The sequence below is a fragment of the Hyaena hyaena genome, unplaced genomic scaffold (genome assembly GCF_003009895.1).
Source record: "Hyaena hyaena isolate Hyena2069 unplaced genomic scaffold, ASM300989v1 scaffold_11, whole genome shotgun sequence".
NCBI classification, from domain to species: Eukaryota; Metazoa; Chordata; class Mammalia; order Carnivora; family Hyaenidae; genus Hyaena; species Hyaena hyaena.
The window spans coordinates 2,111,232-2,134,463 of NW_024080643.1; the positions used below are offsets into that span (position 1 = coordinate 2,111,232).

A 23,232-nucleotide genomic window follows, 5' to 3' on the forward strand; every position below is an offset into this window, starting at 1 on the left:
TCATTTTCTAGTTTAACAATAAGCCTTCTAAATATCTGTTAACCTAATCAAAAGGGGGGGAGGGGAGAGAGGTAAACAGTATTCTAACCTATAAATTCAGGCAGAAGTCTTGGACTGGGACTAACCTAAAAAACTTATTCTATAAAGATGATACGAAATATGTACACTCACAGACCTACATATTATTACTTAATAACAGAGGCAGGATTTCACCTTAGATCTTACACATAAATTATTTTCCTCACAGATTACAGCTTTCACCTAATAAAAGCAAATATTTTGAACAATTTTGTGGATAAAGATTGTTGATGTCAGAACTCAAATTAATAAGTATCTTACCTAAAAACTCACTGATTCTTTTTTAAAAATTTTTTAATATTTATTTTTGAGAGAGAGAGAGCAAGCGTGAGCAGGAGAGGGTCAGAGAGAGAGGGAAACCCAGAATCCAAAGCAGACTCCAGGCGCTGAGCTGTCCACACAGAACCCAATGAGGAGGGTCGACCTCACGAACCATGAGATTATGACCTGAGCTGAAGTCCGACACTTAACAGACTGAGCCACCCCGGAGCCCCTTACTCTGATTCTTAATACGCAGAAGATCTAAATTTGTAGATATTACATCTTTATACCTATGGAAATTAAATTCCCAGTGAAGTTTCTATTTCATAGATGTCTTTTTTTTTTTAATGTTTATTTATTTTGAGAGGGAGAGCGAGAGAGCGAGCACGCACACAAGAGGGGTAGGGGCAGAGAGGACAGAGAGAATCCCCAGCAGGCTCCACACTGTCAGAGCACAGGGCTTGATCTCTGGAGCCATGGGATCATGACCTGAGGCACCAGGCAGCCCTCATAGATTTTTTTTTTTTTTAACTGAAGGTAGCAGAGCTCACATCCTACATGCAGATACATCCCATGTAGAGCAGAACAGAATCAAATCATCAGCTACAAATGAAACACGTTTTTAACACTGTGACAGAACAATTTTCTTCTCTTTCAGTCCAAAATCTAGATTCATGGTAAACTGAACCTTGGATTCAAAGCACCTCTAGTACTTGTGGTATATCTGATTCTATGCTTATTTTGCCATCCTTAAGCTTTCTAATATACTAAGGAGTACAAGAAACCTGAATCTTGCTTTTAAAGACTCCATAAGAAAAAAAATTGAACTAAAAATTATTTAAATAGGACCGTGAAGACATCTCATATATTCTTGTTCATTCTTTTAAGAAGTATATAAAGAGCCAGTATTATTTTTTACTTGTAAGAAGACATAAAGAAAGAGCACAAAATGTTTCTCTAACTACTGAATTATGGTAACACTTTAATTATAAAAATTATATTTGATGAAAAGCACAAATGTTTTCTCTTCATTACATCACACAATTAAAAAGTTTCAACACACTCCAAAAAGCTTTCCTTCTTTATTATTATTTTTAATGTTTATTTTTGAGAAGAGAGAAACAGAGCATGAGCGGGGAAAGGGGCAGAGAGAGAGGGAGACACACAATCTGAAGCAGGCTCCAGGCTCTGAGTTGTCAGCACAGAGCCCAATGCGGGGCTCGAACTCATGAACTGCGAGATCATGACCTGAAGGGAAGTCAGATGATTAACCGACTGAGCCACCCAGGCGCCCCCTTTATTTATTTATTTTTTTTAATACAAATAACCTTTAGTAGAAGCCATGTGGATCAAGCCAAAATAAATATAACTCAGTTTCCACCTCTGGTTTTCTCCTAACATCTAGAAAATGTGGGCAAGTGATTTTATATAATCATAATTCATTTTGTCTGATTATATATATACTTGTGATAAAAAGTATCTGGACTACTTGGCCATTAGAAACACTAAAAGCATTGAAAAATCTATTAAGCACCCTACAGCTTCCTCACAAAATTTACTTAATCTCATTTCCCAAAGTGAGGCAAACACTGTTGAGTTCATATTCTGAATTCAACCCGAGGTCCATCCACTACACACTCTTACAAATTTGATGGAGACCACAGCCTACACATCTGTTTTGTTTCCCATGTCGACAAACAGTAGTCATCCCTCTGGCCTAACTTCAGCCTTACCTCAATCAAAAGCCTTATTTCCATGAGTTTTCATTAAATAATTTGACAAATACTATTAGAATATTGACTACATGTAGACTACAGCGTCTAAACCTCTAAAAATGTGAGTAACTTATCCACATTCTTAAAAACCACTCTTTGGGTTTGAACTGTAATTTTAAGAACTATACCCTCTAGCCTGTATAGTAACTTAATGTGGTATAAGCTAACTTAACTCGATCACTATACTATCTGAAGAAACAGAACAGTGGCCTGCCTGTTCCTAAACCTGGCCAAATGATCTGAAATGGCAGGATCTTCCCTAGCCTCTACAATGGTGGCCATCTTTTAAATCATAACACTTAGACTGTTTAAACAAAGGGTTAAAATGATACAGGAAGAGGACAAGTATTTCCTAATAAACCTAACTCTTCTGCATCAAAAGAACCATTTCCCCCCCCAAGTGATAGTGAATGTCTATGAGTAAATGGTGTTCTTCATTCATAATGACAAGTTATGCTTGCATTGTTTATAAACAAGAAACTTACTCCAAGACAAGTGTGTCTGATAATAAAAAATTCTAGACATTCACAAAAATAATAAGATCAATATTGTTAATATAATTTTAACTTTGGGTTTCTTTCCAATGAATAAGAACTAATACTAAATTTAAAACAAAAATTGAAGTCTGACTTCAAGAAAATGTTGATTGAATCAATAAACGCCTCTCTTATTTCTCTAACATGAATAACAATTTAGTTGGTCTCTACATAAAAACTGTAAAGCATACATATTAAAATGCAATGTGTAAACAAAAGATATGTGATCACTGATTCAAGAAGCACCTGGGTGGCTCAGCAGGGTGAGCATCCGACTTCAGCTCAGGTCATGATCTCACAGTCCATGGGTTCAAGCCCCGCGTCGGGCTCTGTGCTGACAGTTCAGAGCCTGAAGCCTGCTTCGGATTCTGTGCTCCTTATCTCTCTGCCCCTCCCCTGCTCACACTCTGTTCTCTCTGTCTTTCAAAAATAAATAAAAATGTCAAAAAAAAAATCTGAAAAATGATTACTCATTTAAGATCCATGAGGTTTAAAATTTTAAAGAGCCATGGTACTGGGGCGCTTGGGTGTCTCAGTTGGTTAGGCGTCAGACTTTGGCTCAGGTCATGATCTCATGGTCTGTGAATTGGAGTTCTGCATCAGGCTCTGTGCTGACAGCTTGGAGCCTAGAGCGTGCTTCAGATTCTGTCTCCCCTCTCTCTGCTCCTCCCCCATTCATGCTCTGTGTCTCTCTATATATACCAAAAATGAATAAATGTTAAAATAAATAAATAAAAAATAAAGAGCCCTGGGTGCTTATGGTGTTCATTTTTCAGGTATTATGAAAAATGAGATGTATTACAATAATTAACTTATATTATTTTTGTCTCATTACCATTACTAAGGTGGAAGAAATCCCCATTTGCCCAGTTTTTATTGTGTTTATGTTCTTGAATGAGCTTCAGTAACCCCTGTAACAATTAGTTCAGTGGCTACTTATCTGATCACTTCAGTTATTCAGAACACTCATAACTAGAAAAGAAAAACTAGCCTCAAAGAATAATTTAAAGCCCATATACCTTATTCACAGGCAACAATTCAAGTCCTTAACTCATTGTGTTTTCTTCTCTTTCTTAATTTCTTTGATTTACTTGAGAGAGAGTGCACATGTGCACGCATGGGTGCTCGCAGGGAGGGGCAGAGTAGGGAGGGAGTGGGAGAGGGAGAGGGAGAGGGGGGGAGAGGAGGGGAGGAGAGAATCCCAAGAGGGCTCCCTCATGACAGTGCAGAGCTGGACACAGGGCTCCATCTCACAAACTGTGAGATCATGACCTGAGCTGAAATCAAGAGTCCTATGCTTACTGAGTCACCCAGGTGCCCCTCAAAGTCTTTTTCTTATTTGAAAAAAAAAGTAGTAGAAAAAAAAAAGAGTATGTATGCTCTCAGCCCTCACCAGATTAGAAGAAAGGGGTTATAAGAAAAAAGGGGAGTTTGGGTGGCTCAGTCAATTGAACGTCTCTTAATTTTGGCTCAGGATAGGCATGATCCCAGGGTCTTGAGATGGAGCCTGGGGGCTCGCTGAGTGTGAAGGCTGCTTGGGATTCTCTCTCTCTCTCTCTCTCTCTCTCTCTCTCTCTCTCTCTCTCTCTCTCTCTCTCCCCCTGTGCCCCTCTCCCACTCGCACACACTAAGGGGAAAGAAGACAGCATAAAGCACTAAAAAAGCAGTGGTTCTCAAAATGGCTTCCCAGGAAAAGCAATCTTACAGCATACCTGGAAACAAATTAGAAAAGTAAATTCCCCAGCTCCCCCAGACCTATGAAGTCAGAAGCTCTGGGGATGGGACTCAGCAAGGCTACGTTAACAGGCACTCTGGTGGGTCGTCATAGACTCTCAAATCTGAGAACCACTATCCTCATGGTAGAAATACTAATGACAGCACCACACAGTCATCCATAAAAAGCCAGTAAGAAGTCACTAAATGGTTCAAATAAACTTGCCTGAGTATGTCAATTCAGGGCACTGAACTCAGGCACGTTAACAGATTCAGAGAGCAAGAAAAAGGCCTTACCTTCAAGGAGTTATAATCTAACATACGGGGGTGAGAGCACAAGGGAAAGGGCAAAGAATCTAAGTCGTTCTATAACTTAAAACAAACTGCTCTACCAATTGATATCCAAAGGACATCAATTGTATTCTGGCTCAATGCAATCACTGAGGCAGGCACACAGAGCTGATCACTAGCCATCAGAAAGGATTATACTTTATCTGCAGCAACAGAGTACTACAAGTTTTGGAAGTCTTTCCATGAAAAACTGCTGAAAATCTCAAGTTCTGAAAATTAAAGCTTCTGATATGAAAAAAAAAAATCAAGTTTGCTATAAAGCTGCATTTCCTGTCAACAAGTCAATTATTGTAGCGTCTTTGCCAATATCTTTAAAATAGATATCAAAGATGCAAATGAGACAATGCCCTCAAATGTATACACAGGAGATAACCAGGATCAACTGTTAAAATTGTGCATCCAAAGACTAGGAAATGTAACCTAACTGCTTAAAAACAGAAGCTCATAGTTTGGTGCCTGCTGAGGGACAGGAGATAATTTCCAAGCTTGTCCATACCAACTTCCCACTGATGCTCCTCCTCTCCCAGCTCACTGAACTGATGCCTAGAAACCACTTGATCTGGGTGCCTGACTATGTGGTAAAGAACATCACAGACAACCTGAATATCTGCTCTGGACTATTACAAAAGTAAGAAACAAATATTTGTCACATGAAGCCTGTAGTTTGGATCTGTGTATTTTGGCAGGTTAGCCTACCACCATACTGCAAACAGTGGTAAGTATTGTAAGACTACAATCCAGAGTTAACTACAGCCTAGAGGGCAGCTTGAGGGACAGTAACTGTATTAGCATCCTACCCATCTGTACTGCTTTCTTTAAGGTACAAAACCCCGGACAATTAGCTACTCATTACTACTTACAGGAATACCAATCTAAAATCTGGAAACTGTATCTAAAATACAAGATATTTATGAAATCATAAGAAAGTAAGTCATTTCAGACATACCAATGTGTAAGAGATTCACGACTAAAACACCCGGAGGAACTAATGAACGTTATCAGCATACACATGCAGTCCACGTTTGAGTGTTGGCTGGTATTTATGTTTAGGTTTCACAGGCCTATGTGCACTGGGGGTTTTAAAACAGATACATCTCTTTACTCCTCTCCTTTTCTAAGAAGACCCTTCCCACATGCTCTACTCAGACTGCACATCTGAAATGCAAAGAAGAATAAGAAAGCAGATGACTTTCATATATGAATTTGACAAGCTGAGAAGAATCATGGAAAATTCAAGATAAAGAAGAAGCTGCCACCATTCAAGTCGTTCCTACAGAATTAGAAGATGGCTCCTAATGAGACATGGATCACACAGCATGGTAGCTCTATTTACTTACACACACACACACACACACACACACACACACACTCTCTCTCTCTCTCTCTCTCTCTCTCTCTCTCTCTCTCTCTCCCGTACTGAGGACCTATGGGTACCACTGAACCAAAAGGTTAGAGAATAAATGATCCTGAACTCTCAACCAATTTGAAGGGACCCGGGGGGGGGGGGGCACACAGTGAGAGGCCAACTTCCGACTTTCTACATTCAGCTGGGAATCAGGGATGTTCTTGGGCATTTAACTAATATCTGCACTCTCTGCCTCCATTCATCCAGAACCAGGACACAACTCTGGGTCACCCCGGATGCGAATCTTACACCACTGAAACAAAACTCCCATCATCTCCACCTACGATACAAACGCAGCCTTGGTGAGATTTTCCATTTGCACAGACTATGTCAAGGAAGTCCAAAGCCTTTTAAAGTCCCTTTGAGGTCTAGAACAAAAATCAAACTCTTCTCTCCTTTTGCTACCTCTCTCTCATCACGGTGTTCGTTTCTGCCTCCTTTTAGTGTACCTATCTCCTATAGATCCACGTGTCACAAAACAATACAGTTTTACACTAAAAAGGCTCTTAAAATCATTGGATATCATCTTCTTATAGAAACAAAGGTGTAAAACGCTGGGATCAAAGGGTGTGTGCCCAAAGCCACACAGCTACTTTATTCTAACTAGCACCATGTTCTCAAGGCACTCAAGGCATGATCCAAGGAAAGCAGCCGAAGGGCCGCAGGAGATGTTGCTGCAGTTGCAGATTACTGAACCTCTGGCGGCAGGGAACCCCGGGGCCCACTCCCATCCAGCCCCTACCCCACAGGTAAGGGACAAGGCAGCCAGTACAGGAGACTTCAACAGGAAGTCCGCAACCAGAACTCTCCAACCTAACAGGAGGTATTAACCAGGGATGCCCCAACCAGTAGAAAGGTATCTACCGGGAGCTATGAAGCCTTACCTGACAGGTCTCCAAGCCAGCTGCCGCAGCCACATCCCCCTCAGCGCCATTAACGTCTCGCCTCAGCTTCCTGAGGTTCCCAGCTGGGAGGTACCATCCGCCCGCAGGCACTCCCACCCGGCTGGGCTCTACAGTCCTACTGTCAGTGACCGGCCCGGGGCAGCACCAGCTGCATCCACATACATGCACACAAGGAGCAGTTTCCAGCTAGGACGAGCTCAGCATTACAGGACAATGAAAAGGTCCTCTTCGCAAAAACCTCAGAGACCCCTGATCTTAACTATAAATTTTTATTTCATTGTTTAATATAGAAAGTAATCCCAATTAGAAAACCTGGAAAGGTTTGAGTGATTCTGCTGAATATACCTGAAAAACAAAGTCGTTACAAAAGATGGAAAACATGCAATTTAAAAGTAATACGTATAAATATTTTCGCTGGTTTTAGCACCTCAAAACACAAAGTGACTCTAGTTCTGATACAGTCCAGTTCTCAACAGGCACGCCGCTGTTCTTGTGGGGCCGCTCGTATCTACAGTCTCTTGAACTGTTGTGGTTTTAAGACGTTTGCAAAGATGTTTATGAAATCATTAAAATTCACTGTATTTAAGAGATACTGACCAATGAAAACATTTTTTTCTTAAGACAAAAATGAAGCTTAGTTAAATGAGTAAGCAGTTATTAGGCATCATCTATACGCCTAAATTTGTGCTAGATAAGAAATGACATGGCCCTTCTTAAGGACTCCGTAATATGCTTAGGAAATCTAGATTGATATTTCTAAAAATTGGAAGAATAATTTAATGCTAAACTACCTCTATTGTTATTAAGTATAAAAATAACCCAGAGAAATCAGTTCAGGCTGAAATATCAAAATAAAATCATGGGAGAATTACTTGACTGACCCACAGAATCCATTTAATAGTAGACTTCTGGAAAATAATTCTAGGAAAACCTACTCAAAGTAACATCCTATAAAACATGATGATGCTTAAGAATTACATAGATATTTTTTATCATTTTATTTTCAGTAATTATACCATTGGATACAACACAAAACAGTCTAAAATGATAGATTTTGAAGTTTATATGCCTTCAGTGACTTCAATGTAGAGTCTAAGATACCCAGCAAAATTTTAAATATGAAACTAGGTATTCACCACAAGCAAGACCACACCTTCAACCTATTAGCAGAGTTTCCTATTTTCCCAAAGGTACACACACTTCTTAGCTGGGTATCAGAGTAGTAATACAGCTAACTGAGCAGACATACCTATGGATTTACTTTCATCCACAGTAGTGTTCCAGCCACGATGACTTAGAAGAGTTCGTAATTTCTGACCTATATAAGTTGTTACTTTTAATAATATTTCCCAGTTTGCCCTCTCTCTTGTTTTTCAGTCATACAAATTGATCGCTTATATGGACACATACATACATAATAACTAGTCCAGAAAAGAAAATACCTGAAAAGGCTATCATGTGGGGAAGATTCTGGTTTACTCCATTAAATACAGAAAAAGAAATAGGACTAGTGGATAAAAGACAAGACAGAGTTTAGCTCAGCATAAGATATAACTTTCTTTTATAATCAAGCTTTTCAAATGTACACTGAGCTACCCTGCTTAGCCAATGAATTCCTTTTTACTTTAAGTGACAAAGCAGAAGCTAGATGAGAACCTGTCAAGAATGTCACCTCTAAATAAGCACAAGGCTTGATTATTGAACCCCAAAAATTTCCACCCCAATGAATGACCACCTGTCAGATTATTCCATAATCCAACTACTATGCAAATGAAATGAATTAAGCCTCCATTTCTTCATGTATGATATGAAATGCCACAGAGCTAATGAATCCCAGAACTTTATTATTTTTTAGCACAGAAGTTTAAGAAAAAAATCTTACTCAAATCTTTCAAAACTACAAAAATAAATATTTTTAAGTAGCACCCTTTGATATATATACACATAAGATTATATATATGGTGTTTAATATTTTGGAACAAGAATGATGAAAAATATTAATTCCCCTTTTCCTTTCCTGTCACCTTCCACCCCCACCTTGATCAAGCCAAAAGATAAGCAATATTATCTAGCTTTATCCCTCAATTTGGCACCCTCAAGAATATATAAGAAGAAATGATTATTTCAACAAACTAGACCTAAAAACTTATTTTCTTTAGATTTTTCTAAAATATTACAGTAAAATTTATAACAAGTACAATTATTTAAAAATAGTGGTTTAGTATGATAATTAAATGCTTCTTCCCAAATCACCTGACACTTCTCCTAATAATTTACAATAAGATATATCTAACAGTCCAAAAATCTGCACCATCCTCACCTTAAAGAAATAAATTATTTGAAAATACTGAGAGCCATGTATGGCTCTCTTCCTCATTGATAAACCCATGATGGGTTTCAAATTCAAGCACTCCCTCTGTCCCTCCCCAGTGTCCACACACAGCCAAGTGGATCAGGAGACGCTCGAATCCAGACTCCCAACTGTGCAGTAAACCACCAGAAGTACCAGTGCGCTACCCAGAAATGTGTGCTCCTGTTGCTGCCTCTCCTAAATTGACTTTCAAATGGACTGCAATTAGCACTGAGGCAGTTAAACTCAAAGTACAGCAAGATTTAGTTTACAAGGTCTACTTATCGAGTCAACACACTCTTAGGTAAATCTGTGATTAAAAAAAAAACAATAAGCAATTAGCTCTCATGATAAAATTATTTTTCAGGGAACAAAAAAATTAAACCATAAACTATCATTTCATACACTTAGTGCAGTCATATTTTCATTTCTAAAGATCTATTCAAAAACTTCACCTAAAGCAAGAGCTACTAGAAAAGAAATGTATCTTTAACTGTTACTTTTTGAAATATTCTTACTAAAATACATTCTAGAAATGAATTTTGCTAAGTGTGTGTTGAGCCAGTGGCTCTTAACTTTCAGAAGGTTGTGCATCCCCATGAAGATAACACATGCTGACCAGAGGAAAATGCATGTTTACAAATAAAAAACAGGCATATAACTATAAGGGTTCTCCAAGACAGTGAAGTCCAAATTGAGCACCATAACCCGAACACTCCCATAACAATTATTCATGAGATACTTAGCGTGTACCTAGCTACTGTCCTTAATTAAATATGCACACAACAGCTAAGCCTGTAGATCCTGATTTCTTAAAGCAGAATGAAATGGCTATGCATGCAATTCGATGGAAGCCTAAGGTGTGCTGCATGTTTTAACAATTTAAATACCCTTTAAACCTAACTAGTTCTGAATTAATTCAAATAACTTTGTACAGTTTTACTTCTTATATTAAAGCTTTTTAAAAATGCAAATCAGGTTTTAAAAGTGGTGAAAACACATTTTAAGAAAGAAACTTTTTCACCCAGGGTCTACTGTGTACCAGGCATGTTTTTATTCCTCCTAATTTGAAAAATTCAAATCTAATTATCCACTTAATTTTTGCTCAAATATGTTTGCATTTTTGGTCAGAAGATATATTTAAATATGTATTTTTTTCATATATGATAAGAATGACATTGCTGTAGTTTACATTTGAGTGCCAAAAATTTTAAGGTTTCATGTTTTAGGGGGAAAAACAGTAATTTGATATATTTTCAAGGGCAATAATTTCTAAAATAGAAATAAAAGAGAAAATGAAACTTTATGAACTGAAAATTATTAACAGGTTACATCTACGACAGACAAGAAGTATTAACGATAAATTAAATCATCACCAAGGTAGGTATATGAACTCTACCGCTTTTCTGATTCTACAACTTTAAAGTGAAAATACCAAAAACCTTTCCCAGGCCTTGAAAAAAATAACATTTGTGGGTAAGAAGTGATGAAAGACACTGAAGGGACACTTAATTTTTTTTCTCTTTGTTCATCTCCAGAAAGTGTTAAGCCATTAACTAAAAGGAGAAAATATGAAGAAATAATAAATGCAAAACCATTCATGATCCCGGTATTTGTGGAAAATACTTTAGCTTATTAGTTGATTGTCATTTCAATGAAGAATAACTTTTAAATAATAGGTATTCAGGAACACATTTAATATGATATACTGATCCATCTCCAATGGTTCCAGACAGTAATTACTTTCATTAGTAATAAGTGACCTTTTTAATGTCAGAGTGATAGAGAACAGAACAGTTTCCCAGTTAACCTAATATTTTAAAGTAATTAATTTTGCCCTACGTTTAGGCTGTGGCCCAGGTGAGACCAATGAAACGCCCTCCTACACAAAAGCTGACATCTACTGAAGAACTTCACAGCATTAATAAGATGTTTAACTAAAAGTTTTCAAGATCTAAAATTTCCTCTGACATTTTAACTCTTTCAATATTTAAAAAGCCTATTTTTTTTTAAATGGCAAGCTTGAACTAGTCTGATCAAAGGTGTGAACAAAATATTTACTTTTGAAACAAGAGAAGATGTGTCATTAGGCCAAAATATTTGGTACTTCATTGAGAGTCTGAGTTTTCTGATTGGCATATGGATACCATTCTTGTGAGTGTTTTATAAACACTGCTCAGAAGTCTGGACAATCTTTGAGGAATTTTAGATGTATAGCTGACATGTAGATTATGCCCAGGTAAACAATGTGAACACACCTCAATGGGAGAAGAATCACAGTAGCATATTACTTACAAGTAAAACTTTTAGGCTACCAGGGATATTCAATTCTGACACTGCTCTCTAAGGAAGAAGGGAAAATGTTTATATATTCAACTGACCCTGGAAAGAGCCAAAGTAGAAGAAAAGGTAAGGGGACAGGGGAGGGGGAGGGGTTGGAGAGGGAAGGGGAGAGAAGTAGGAAGAGAGCAAGAGAGAAAAAGGTGGCGGAAGGAGGCACTGATAAAATCCTCCGCAACCAAGGTTATTCCATCTCTAAGTATACTTGATACTTTATATGCTAAACCAGATGTTCTGCTCCATAAAGTTATCAGCATCTTTTCTCATTCTTCATCTCAAAAAGACCCTGGACTTCAGTAACCATATGGAAACCAGTGATTCATCTCACTAATGGGATTAAGCCCTGGAGGCAGTACTAGTCCCAGGCTGATCTAGGTGGACTTTCTGGCTTCCATAGTACATACATAATTCATTTCTGTGTTTTGAAACATTCAAGACTAAATGATTATTAGCCAGTACAGGTTCCAGAAACATAATATATGTGAGCAGTTCAAACAGTTTATAAACACAGCATAACCTACTTAGCCCTTAATATAAATTGAACATAATTCTCCATACCTTGGTTTCCTAATTAAGGAATGGAGCAGTAGGGAAGTATGTTGTTATTTATCTAAGAAGATTTCATATTGTTATATTAAAATAAATGTTTACGTTATAGCATACAATACGAAATTTGCATTAATTTTTAAGATAAAAGAGGGGATTTCAAAGAAAATAGGATTCACAAAGGGTGACTGTGAACTGTACCTCAGGACCCCTGGTGTATAAGCGCATTTGTTCGAATTCTGCCATTATGGGTAAATGTGGGGGGGGGGGAGTACTATTTTCTCTAGTTCAATGACCCCTAATACATTTCTTTCCTACTACTGTTTATGATACTTCACCCCAATTTAAAATTACTACAATAGATTTATAATCAAACACCTGAAAGGCAATACATCTAAACTTGTATTTAGAATGATACAGAATTATTTTTTAGAAATTTACTATAAAAGACTGTGAAGCATATACACACATCAATACTCTATTTCTGATGCTTTTACAGAAGGTTTATGAGTGAAACAGCATTATTACTGATTTTAAAAAATAGGGAAATACTACGGTCCGAGTAGATATTTTTCACAATAAACCATTTTCTCTCTTAAATTTGTGTGCTTTTAAACATGCTTATATATAACTTCTGTGCATATTTAAATTTTGCTTTAAAATTTTAAACTACAAATTTGACCTATGGTACCAAAGCTGAGAACATAAAACTCAAAATGTGTCCAAATGTGAATCATTCAAGTCACAATTTCAGTTCTGATAAACTAATAGCAAATGGTGCTTACAGACGTTATCTGGAACTCACTGGAAATAGTTACTCAACTTACCTGGTGCTAATCCAGCAGCAGCAGGACTTCCCGTGGAGGGGTGAGGGCAAACTTGAGAGAAGGCAGACATATTGGACTGGGACACGTTACTCAGCCTGGAGGCTGGTCCTCCTTTAGGGATAAACTCGCTTGCAGTAGGATTTGGTGTCTATTTAAAAATCAAATATAGTAAGTTAACACACTTTAAGCCCAAAACAGACATTGAATCTACTAGGCATTACTCCACAGTGCTTTATTTACTGAGTAAAAGTTGTTACTGAAAGAATTTATAGCATTTTTAATTTCCATATTTTGGGGTGGTATAATTACATTCTTGAAGGAAATATTTTAATCAAATTTGAGGATTTTAATTACTTCGTTTGCAGAATTTAACCCCAGAAAATATAAAATTTGCCTTGTCAAATACCCATCATTACCAAACTATTCTAATACATTTTAGAGAAGTGGGAGGTTGAGACTACCTCAAAACTGAGCAACAAGTTTCAAGTTTAATATCTTTAAACCACTTCTACCAGGATAAAGGTCAAAAGTACCTTTATTCCAAAATAACTCACTTCCTTTTTTATAGGCACTTAAGGCATTTCCCCAATACTGTGGTCCATTGTTTTTAAGTAAAAGAGTAAAGACAAGAAAAACATTTAAGAACAAGGAAGACCTGGGGGGAATCCAGATATGAGAAAAATGTCCCAGAGGCTCCAATGTTTTCAATGCCTACAAGCATCACATGTAACTTCTATTTTATTATGTATTATCATAGTATTTTACTACGAGATTAAATGGAAAACATTTCTCTTCACAGCTGTACTATGCTGCAACATTTTACACAGTCAAGCGGCATGGTACTTTTGGCTTTAAGAACTACTGAAACATTACAAGACTATATATCAAATTCATAAATGGACTATATCTTGTCCGTGTAAAACAAATGCAGATCCAAAATATTTTTCCGAAATGCTGACCATTTAAAATTCTAAAGGACTAAGCATAATAAAGAGTCATTAACAATATCATTTGAATTCAGCTTTCAAAAAAGGCCAGCCAAGGAGATAATTTAGCATAGTGCACACTTCAGCCCACGTTTTATGCGTACATATAAACTAAGTTTAAAACACACTGAATCACGAATTTAATTATGCAAAGAATTTAATCACTTAAAAATCTTTTAGAACTGATCATCAGGACATAAAAATGCATTTCCATAGAGGTAGAAAATAAGAAGATGGACTAATTCCTGGACATCCCAAGAACAACTTCCCTCTTCAACAGGAACGACACTCAAGCTGCCAAATTAGAATTCAAATTATTAGATTTGGAAGATTACAGCCAACAGGCTGACCTAAATTTAAACTCTAAGACAAATGGTAGTTTACCAGCTACCTGCCAGATGCCAGCTAACACTGAATGGAAAGTGATGAAATGCAGACAGCATGCTAACCTGGGCTTAACTAAAACACACTAGGACATAAACCTCTTTTACTACCACATCTAAGACATGAAACTCTGGGGAAAACTCAGTCCTGATCCAAAATATATTTTCCAAAGAGAAAAAAAAAATCTTCTCTATCACTTTAATATATTTTTTTTATTTTTTAAAACTTCCAAACTCTAAGGTTTTCAAAAATAGTGGCATGTTCTTTAAGAGTTTGGTCAATTCCTTAATTTCTGGGGTAGAAACGAAGTCCATGCATTTTCCCAATATGCTAATCCCTAGTCATAAGGGAGCAAACGGCTACGAACAGGATCACTCCAGAGCTACATCAGTGTGTTTCAGTTCATCTTAAATCTGTTTTAGAAGATGAGCGTCAAGATAAAAGCAATCTGTAGCTTCATAAGAGAGTCCAGAGCGCCTAAAAGAGGTGGAGACTTCAGGATTACAAGATTACTGAGACAGCAAGTTCAGACAAAGAACTTTCGTATGTGTGTGTATACGAAAAAAAAAAGTAGTAGCGTATTCCTGAGAACTAGGTATTACTCACTTTCCATGTCAGTTAGACCTTATATTTACTTTTTTTTTTTTTTTTTAATATTTTATTTCTTTCTGAGAGAGAGAGAGACAGTGTGAGCAGGGGAGGGTCAGAGAGAGGAAGACACAGAATCTGAAGCAGGCTCCAGGCTTTGAGCTAGCTGTCAGCACAGAGCCTGACGTGGGGCTCGAACCCACGAACCGCGAGATCATGACCTGAGCCGAAGTCGGACGCTTATCCGACTGAGCCACCCAGGCGCCCCGACCTTATATTTACTTTGAGTAACAGACTATCTGATTTCAAAGCTGAACTTCTCTAAATTAAATCTATTTTAAATTAATTTTAAAGCCGACTTTTATTTTTTTATATATATATTTTTTAATGTTTTATTTATTTCTAGGAGAGAGAGAGAGACAGCGTGAGCAGGGGAGGGTCAGAAAGAGAGGGAGTGACAGACTCTGAAATAGGCTCCAGGCTCTGAGCTGGCAGTCAGCACAGAGCCCGACGCGGGGCTCGAACCCACGAACCGCGAGATCATGACCTGAGCAAAAGTCGGACGCTTAACCGACTAAGCCACCCGGGCGCCCCTAAAGCCGACTTTTAAAGGATCTTATGAAGGAAGAAAGGAAGGAGAAAGTCATTCCTCCATTCCCAAACAAATTATATATAAAATATCATTGTAACAAATAGTAGGGCCTCCACGTCTATTATGATAGAAGTTATTTAACATTAACCAAGAAAATTTACATACTGAACTGCAACCTTTAGAGATTCAACAATCACAGATGCAAAAGAAACGTACCTAAGAGTGAATTTTAATTAAGAAGTGAAAAGAAAAATCTAAAATCCTCCCTCCTTTCTCCTGATGTAAGATGGCAAGGTGTTTTCTGTGAGTGGATGGGGTGAGAGTTGGTTTTATTCAACTCTGAGCATTTGAGATTAGAGAAAAATAAGTACATGGATTTAAATGACAGAAAAAACAATTACACAGGATTTAGGTATAACACAAAAAACCCACAGAATTCAGAAATAAGAGAACAGAGCTATTATTAACAGATAACATAAATTCTTATAGCGAAATCAGAGAACTATCAGAAATATTTCTAATATTAACAAAAAATTATAATAACGAGAATACTTTTTATGATATAATTAGTTAAAATAATAACTACAATTAAAAGATACATTCTTAAAATGGCTTTAATTTGGGGGATTTAAAGTATAAACATGGGTTTTATAAAGTGACAAAAGAACATAGGCACCCAGTTTTTTAAAAAAAAATTTTTTTTAATGTTTTATTTATTTCTGAGAGAGAGAGAGAGAGAGAAAGAGAGAGATAGAGAGAGAGAGAGAGGGAGGCAGGCAGAGTGAGCAGGGGAGGGTCAGAGAGAGAGGGAGACACAGAAGCCGAAATAGGCTCCAGGCTCTGAGCTAGCAGTCAGCACAGAGCCTGACGTGGGGCTCGAACCCACGAACCGTGAGATCATGACCTGAGCCGAACTCGGACGCTTAACCTACTGAGCTACCCAGGCGCCCCAGGAACCCACTTTTAACATGTTTAAAAAAATAATTTTCTGAAAAGTAAGGCAAAACTGGTTAACTAAAATCAGTATCACATTAAAATGAAATAACTGTTCATCAGAAAATAAGCAATTTCTTTTAGCTTTAGGAGGTGAAACTTGTATCTAGAAAGAGACTCAAGGACTTGGGGTTGTTTAAGTTTTCTAACCTCAACAACACTAAAGAGAATAAAAAGTTTTGTTACTCCTGCCCTATGATTTACATAATCCTTACGTAACTATCTACATATGTTCTTGTAGCATCAACTTTGTTTCTTCATATACAGATAATTATATTTATATTCATAAATTCTATTTCCACTTTTTATTCATATTTTAAATCCTAATTTTCAGCAAACCTTAAACAGCTCTAAATGTGCATATGAAAAAAAATTTTTTTATTCAAGTAACAGACATTTACTTTGGGAGAATTTATCAGTAAAACTAGAGTTTTAGGTTCTCATATATACTTAAATTTACACTGCAACTTTCATACCAAAAACCACCAAGTGCTTTTTATAAACTGACACCATCCCCTGACATTTACCTATAATCCCTACCTGTAGTCTCTAAACAAAAATAGACTAAATCGAGTCCCAACCTTTAGCTTAAAAAGCACTGTTGTAACTGTTAGTATACTTTAAAAGATTGTTTTTACTATTTTATTTTGAGGAGGAGGGTGCAGAGAGAGAGGAAGAAAAAGAGAGAGCAAATCCCAAGCATGCCCCCGCCCCCCATCCCTGTTAGCATAGAGCCCAACACAGGGCTGGAACTCACAAACCCTGAGATCATAACCAGAGCAGAAATCTGAGATGCTGAACTGACAGCCACCCGGGCAGCCTTGTTATTATATTTTAAATAAACAGTAATTAACATTTCAGTGCAGACATCCCACCCAACCAAAATGAAAAGAGTATTTCCTAACTTATCTGGATTTTTACAAATGAAGGGATTTCTAACTCAGGTTTGTTTGTTGTTTTTCTTTTAAGTATTTTGGGGGAGGGGGGAGCACAAGCACATGAGGGAGGAGCAAAGAGAGAGGACACCACTGATAGCATGGAACCCAAGGCAGAGCTTGAACCCACGAACCATGAAATCATGACCTGAAGCCAAAACCAAGCATCGGACACATAACCGACTGAGCCACCCAGGCGCCCTGATCACTAATTCATGTTTAACACAATTTTATGCTTTTCTACTATCACGATTCCATGGAAACTGTTATTCTTAAAGCGAAAATCAGATTTTCAATACTCTGCTGGACTCCACTATAAGCGGAACACTTCTTTAAGACCACAGTAAATTAGTCCCATAAATTAAGAGACTAATTTAATAAATAGTGCAAAATAAAATGAAAAGTGCAACCATAAAAAGAGGTTTTTAAAATTTTGGTAGAAAAACAGGAGATTATAATAAATGAAAATAAAAAACAAAGTCTTATGTAATGTTTCATTGCAAATATGTAAAAAGGTCTGTAAGAAAAAGTTACCTTAAGGTGGTATGATGTATGATGAGAAACCACTAGTGTTCCTGAATATTGGTCATTTTTTAAATTACATAATAAAGCCATAAAAACCCATAAAACACCTTCCATGATACATTCCTTATAATGAGCTCAACTTGCTTTACTTGTCTTAATGGCCTAAGTTTTTAATCAGTAATCTTTCTACTCTGAACGAAACAGGACCTGCTTTTTCTTAACAGCTTTATTTAGATATAACTAACATATAAATAGAGTGCACATTTTTTTTAGTTTATTTATTTTGAGAGATGAGCACGCACAAGTGGGGCAGTCCAGAGACAGAGAGAGAGAGAGAGAGAGAGAGAGAATGAATATCCCAAGCAGGCTCTGCACTGTTTGAGTGGGACTTTGTCCCATGAACTGTGAGATCACGACCTGAGCCAAAATCAAGAAGTCAGACACTTAAGCAACTGACTGAGAAACCCAGGTGCCCCTAAACTGCACATATTTAAAATGATAACTCTGCTCATAGGTAAAAACCAGGAAACAATTACCCAAATCAAGATAATGAATATATCCATGATGCCCAAATGTTGCCACAACTTTTAAATCCCTCCCTCCCATTCCTCTCCACACAGATCAGCTTTCTGTCACTACAGATTACTCTATATTTTCTAGAAATAAATGTGAATGAATCTTACATACCTATACACACACTGGGTTTTTGCCTAGCTTCTTTCACTTGGCAACCTTAAGATTCATCTATGTTACTACCTCTACCAATATTTCATTCCTTTTTTACTGCTGATTAATATTTAATAGTATCAATATACCTTAATTTGTTTACCCTTTCATCAGATGGACAAAGGTTGTTTCCAGTTTGGGGCTATTAAAAACAAAGCTACAAAGAGAACAGTGGCTTGACACACAATATGTGTATATATAACCTCCTTTAACTTGGTAAGCTGCTGGGCACCTGGGTGGCTCAGTTGGTTAAGCAAATAACTTCAGCTCAGGTCATGATCTCATGGTCCATGAGTTCGAGCCTCGCATCAGGCCCTATGCTGACAGCTCAGAGCCTGGAACCTGCTTTAGAGTCTGTGTCTCCCTCTCTTTGCCCTTCCCTTGCTTGCTCTCTGTCTCGCTCTCAAAAATAAACATTAAAAAAAAAGTTTTAATTGGTAAGCTGTTTTACAAAGTAGTGGTACTATCTTAATATATCCACCAGCACTCTGTGGAGAGATCAAGTTGCTCTACATACTTGGGAACATGAGCTTTGGTCAGATTTTTGTAGTTTAGACATTTTCATAGGTGTGTTGTAGTATCTCATTGTGGTTTTAATTTGCATTTCCCAATGACTTATTCGCCATTCTCTATCTTCTACTGTGAAATGTCTGTTCACACTTTTTGACCATTTTTATTGATTTTTTTGTTTACTATTGCGGAATTTGACAGATCTGGATGGAAGTCCTTTGTCAGGTATGTGTTATGAAAATATTTTCTCCAGGTCTATGATTTGTCTTTTCATTCTCTTAACAGGAACTTTCAAAGAACTGTGGTTCTTATATGGTTCTTGATGATGAAGTTCAGTTTATAAAAGAACTGATTTCATTATGATTTCATGTTTTACATGTAGGTCTAAGATCCACTCTGAGTTAATTCCTATAAAGTATGAGGTCTAAGTCTAATATTTTTGCACATACTCAATTATTCCAGAATTGTTTGCTAAAGAGATTATTCTTCCTCCGGGGCGCCTGGGTGGCTTAGTCGGTTGGGCGTCCGACTTTCGCTTAGGTCATGATCTCGCGGTTCGTGGGTTCGAGCCCCGCGTCGGGCTCTGTGCTGACTGCCAGCTCAGAGCCTGGAGCCTGTTTCAGTCTGTGACTCCCTCTCTCTCTGACCCTCCCCTGCTCACGCTGTCTCTCTCTCTCCTAGAAATAAAAAAATAAATAAAAATATTAAAAAAAAAAAAAGAGAGATTATTCTTCCTCCAATGAGTAGCCTTTGCTACTTTGTTGAAAATCAACAATTTACCAGCAAGTTAATTTCTGGACTTGACTATGTTCCACTGACACCAATCTGTCTTCATGTCAATAGCACACCATCTTGACTACTATAGCTTTACAGTAATTCTTGAAGTCAGACAGTATACGTCTTGCATCTTTTTGGTTTCTTTTTAAGTTTGGATTGGTTCTTTGCATGTTTATATGAATATGAGGATAAACTTACCAATTACTATTAAATAGTCTGCTGAATTTTAATTGAGAAAATACTGAATCTATAGATCAATTTGGTAAGAATCAGCATCTTAACAATAATGAGTCTTCAGGTCCATGAACATGATATAGGTCTCCATTTATTTAGGTCTTCTTTAATTCTTCTCGGGAATGTTTCAAAGTTTTCAATGTAGAGATCCTCAAACCTTCTGTCAGATCAATCCATATTTTATATTTCTGATACTATCATAAATTACATAAATTTGAAAAGTTCACTTTATTATTATTTGTTGCTAGTACATATGTACCAGTTTCCTGTGGCTACCATAGCAAATTACCACAAACTTGATGGTTAAAACCACAGATATGTATGTTCTTCCACTTTTTGGAGGCCAGAAGTTCAAAAGCAAGTTGTTGGTGCACCCCTCCAGATGCCCCGGAGCAGAGTCCATTCCATGCTTCTCTCCAGGCTCCTGGTGACCGCGGGCAGTCCTTGGCCTGCGCCACATCAGCTGCTTCTGTCCAGGGCCTCACATCACCTTCTCCCGTGTGTAATCTCCCTCTGCCTCCATCTTAGCCAGGACACTTGCCATCGTTCAGGGCCCGCTTAAGTAATTCAAGATGGTATCACCAAATCCTTAACATAATTACACCTGTAAAGACTCTTTTTCTAAATAAAGTAGAATTCACATGTTCCAGGCAGGGATTAGGGCATGAACTTATCCATTTGGGGAGCCAAATTTGGGCGAATTTGTAGAGTAGAAGCCAAAGTCCTTGACCTAGAACTTTTCTTCTTTTCTACTCTAGGCATTTAGTGCTATTAATCTACCTCATTACTGTGTTAGCAGCATCCAACAACTTTTCACATGGCTTCATTTTCATTCAAGTGAAAGTTACAAAGTAGCTGTACTATTACAAAGTTGTACTAAGCTTTCTACTTTCCCTCTTTCTTCTCCCAGTGAGTAATTGAGAAGTGTGTTGTTCAGTTTCCAAATTCTTACAAATTCTCCAAAAATCTGTTAACTGATTTCTAATTTAATTCCACTGTGGTCAGAGAACATATTTGTATGACCGGAATCCTATTAAACTTACTGAGACTTGTTCCACGACCCAGAACTGGTTTTAAGTCAATGCTCTACATGCACTTCTTATGTATGTACATATGTATGCACTTTGTATATATTTGGTTGTTTGGGGCCAGAGTGTTCCAACAAGTCAAACTGATAGAGCTATTCCAATCTCCCATATCCTTACTGATTTTGTCTTTCTTCTAATACTCAGAGTACTGAAATCCCTATCACTGTCTACTCCTTGTAACTCTGTTAGTCTTTGTCTCATATTTTAACCCTCTTTTAATAGGTACATAAACATTTTAAAGAGTGGTACATCCATGCTCTTAATGAACTGTCCCTTTTCCTAACAACTCTTTGTTCCTGATAATATTCTCTGCTCTGAAATCTACTTACTTTGTCTGACATGAATACAGCTATCCCAGCTATACCATATATACCCCATACATCAGTATACTATATAGCTGACTCTTGAACAACACAGGTTTGCACTGTGCGGGTCCACTTACACATAATTTTTTCAATACAGTACCTGTAAAATGTATTATCTCTTATGATTTTATTATTTTCTTTGCTCGAGCTTGCTTTACTGTAAGAATATATAATATATATTATGCAAAATTTCTGTTATTGGTATGGATGGCTTCCAGTCAACACTAGGCTACTAGTCATTATCTTTTGAGGGAGTCAAAAGTTATACATAGATTTTCAAATGCATGGAGGGTTATTACCCCAAGCCCCATGTAGTTCAAGGGCCAACTGTATTACTACACTTTATATGTAGTACGGATACACTGATAATATGTAGTTGTATATTACCATTACTATAATTACCATTGTAATAATAATTATACTAAGTATAAATTATATTGTACATGCTATATATGATATATAATACTAGGAATATACAAAATTAGTCTTTTCTGACAAGTGCATAGTATAATTTTAAACATATGTTTGTCTTTATGTCCAAAGTAGGTTTTTTTGGTCAGCCTCATATAGTTGGATCTTGTTCTTTTTTTAAATCAAATCTGAAAACCTCTGCCTTCTTTTTGGGACATTTAGGCTATTTACATTTAATGTGATTATTAAAGCTGTCTACCATCTTGCTACCTTTTTTTTCTATTTGATCTTTGTTCCGCTTTTTTCTGCCTTTTTTTGGGATTAACTGATTTTTAAATTTTTATTTTATTTCTTCTCTCCGCTTATCAGCTGTTAACTCTGTTCTTACAGTAGTTGCCTTACGTTTTATAATACGTATATTTAACTTATCACTAACTTAGTCTGCTAGAGTCATAACAAAATACTGTATGTGATTCAATTGCACAAAAAAACATAAAATACCTAGGAATAAACCTAACCAAGGATACAAGAGATCTGTATGATGAAACCTATAGAAAACTTATGAAAGAAATTGAAGAAGACACAAAGAAATGGAAAAACATTCCATGCTCATGGATAGGAAGAATAAATATAGTTAAAATGTCATTACTACCCAAAGCAATCTACACATTCAATACAATTCCAATCAAAATTGCACCAGCATACTTCTCAAAACTAGAACTATCCTAAAATTTGTATGGAACCACAAAAGACCCTGAATAGCCAAAGTAATGCTGAAGAATAAAACCAAAACGGGAGGTATCACCATCCCAGACTTTAGCTTCTACTACAAAGCTGTCATCATCAAGACAGTATGGTATTGGCACAAAAACAGACACATAGACCAATGGAACAGAATTGAGAACTCAGAGCTGGACCCAAAGGTATACAGCCAACTAATCTTTGACAAAGCAGGAAAGAACATCCAATGGAAAAAAGACAGCCTCTTTAACAGATGGTGTTGGGAGAACTGGACAGCAACATGCAGAAGA

At 37.0% G+C, this 23,232-nt stretch overlaps 1 protein-coding gene across 5 annotated transcripts in view; it reads right to left on the reverse strand.

Annotated features, from left to right (window-relative positions):
* Positions 1-23,232, reverse strand: part of PAN3 (poly(A) specific ribonuclease subunit PAN3) — a 134,510-nt gene that overhangs the window by 57,429 nt on the left and 53,849 nt on the right. For all 5 annotated transcript variants that reach the window (XM_039255721.1, XM_039255715.1, XM_039255706.1 and 2 more), the window contains one exon: positions 13,088-13,235. In XM_039255721.1, the coding sequence (XP_039111652.1) occupies positions 13,088-13,235 (148 nt within the window). The remainder of the gene's footprint in view (positions 1-13,087; positions 13,236-23,232) is intronic.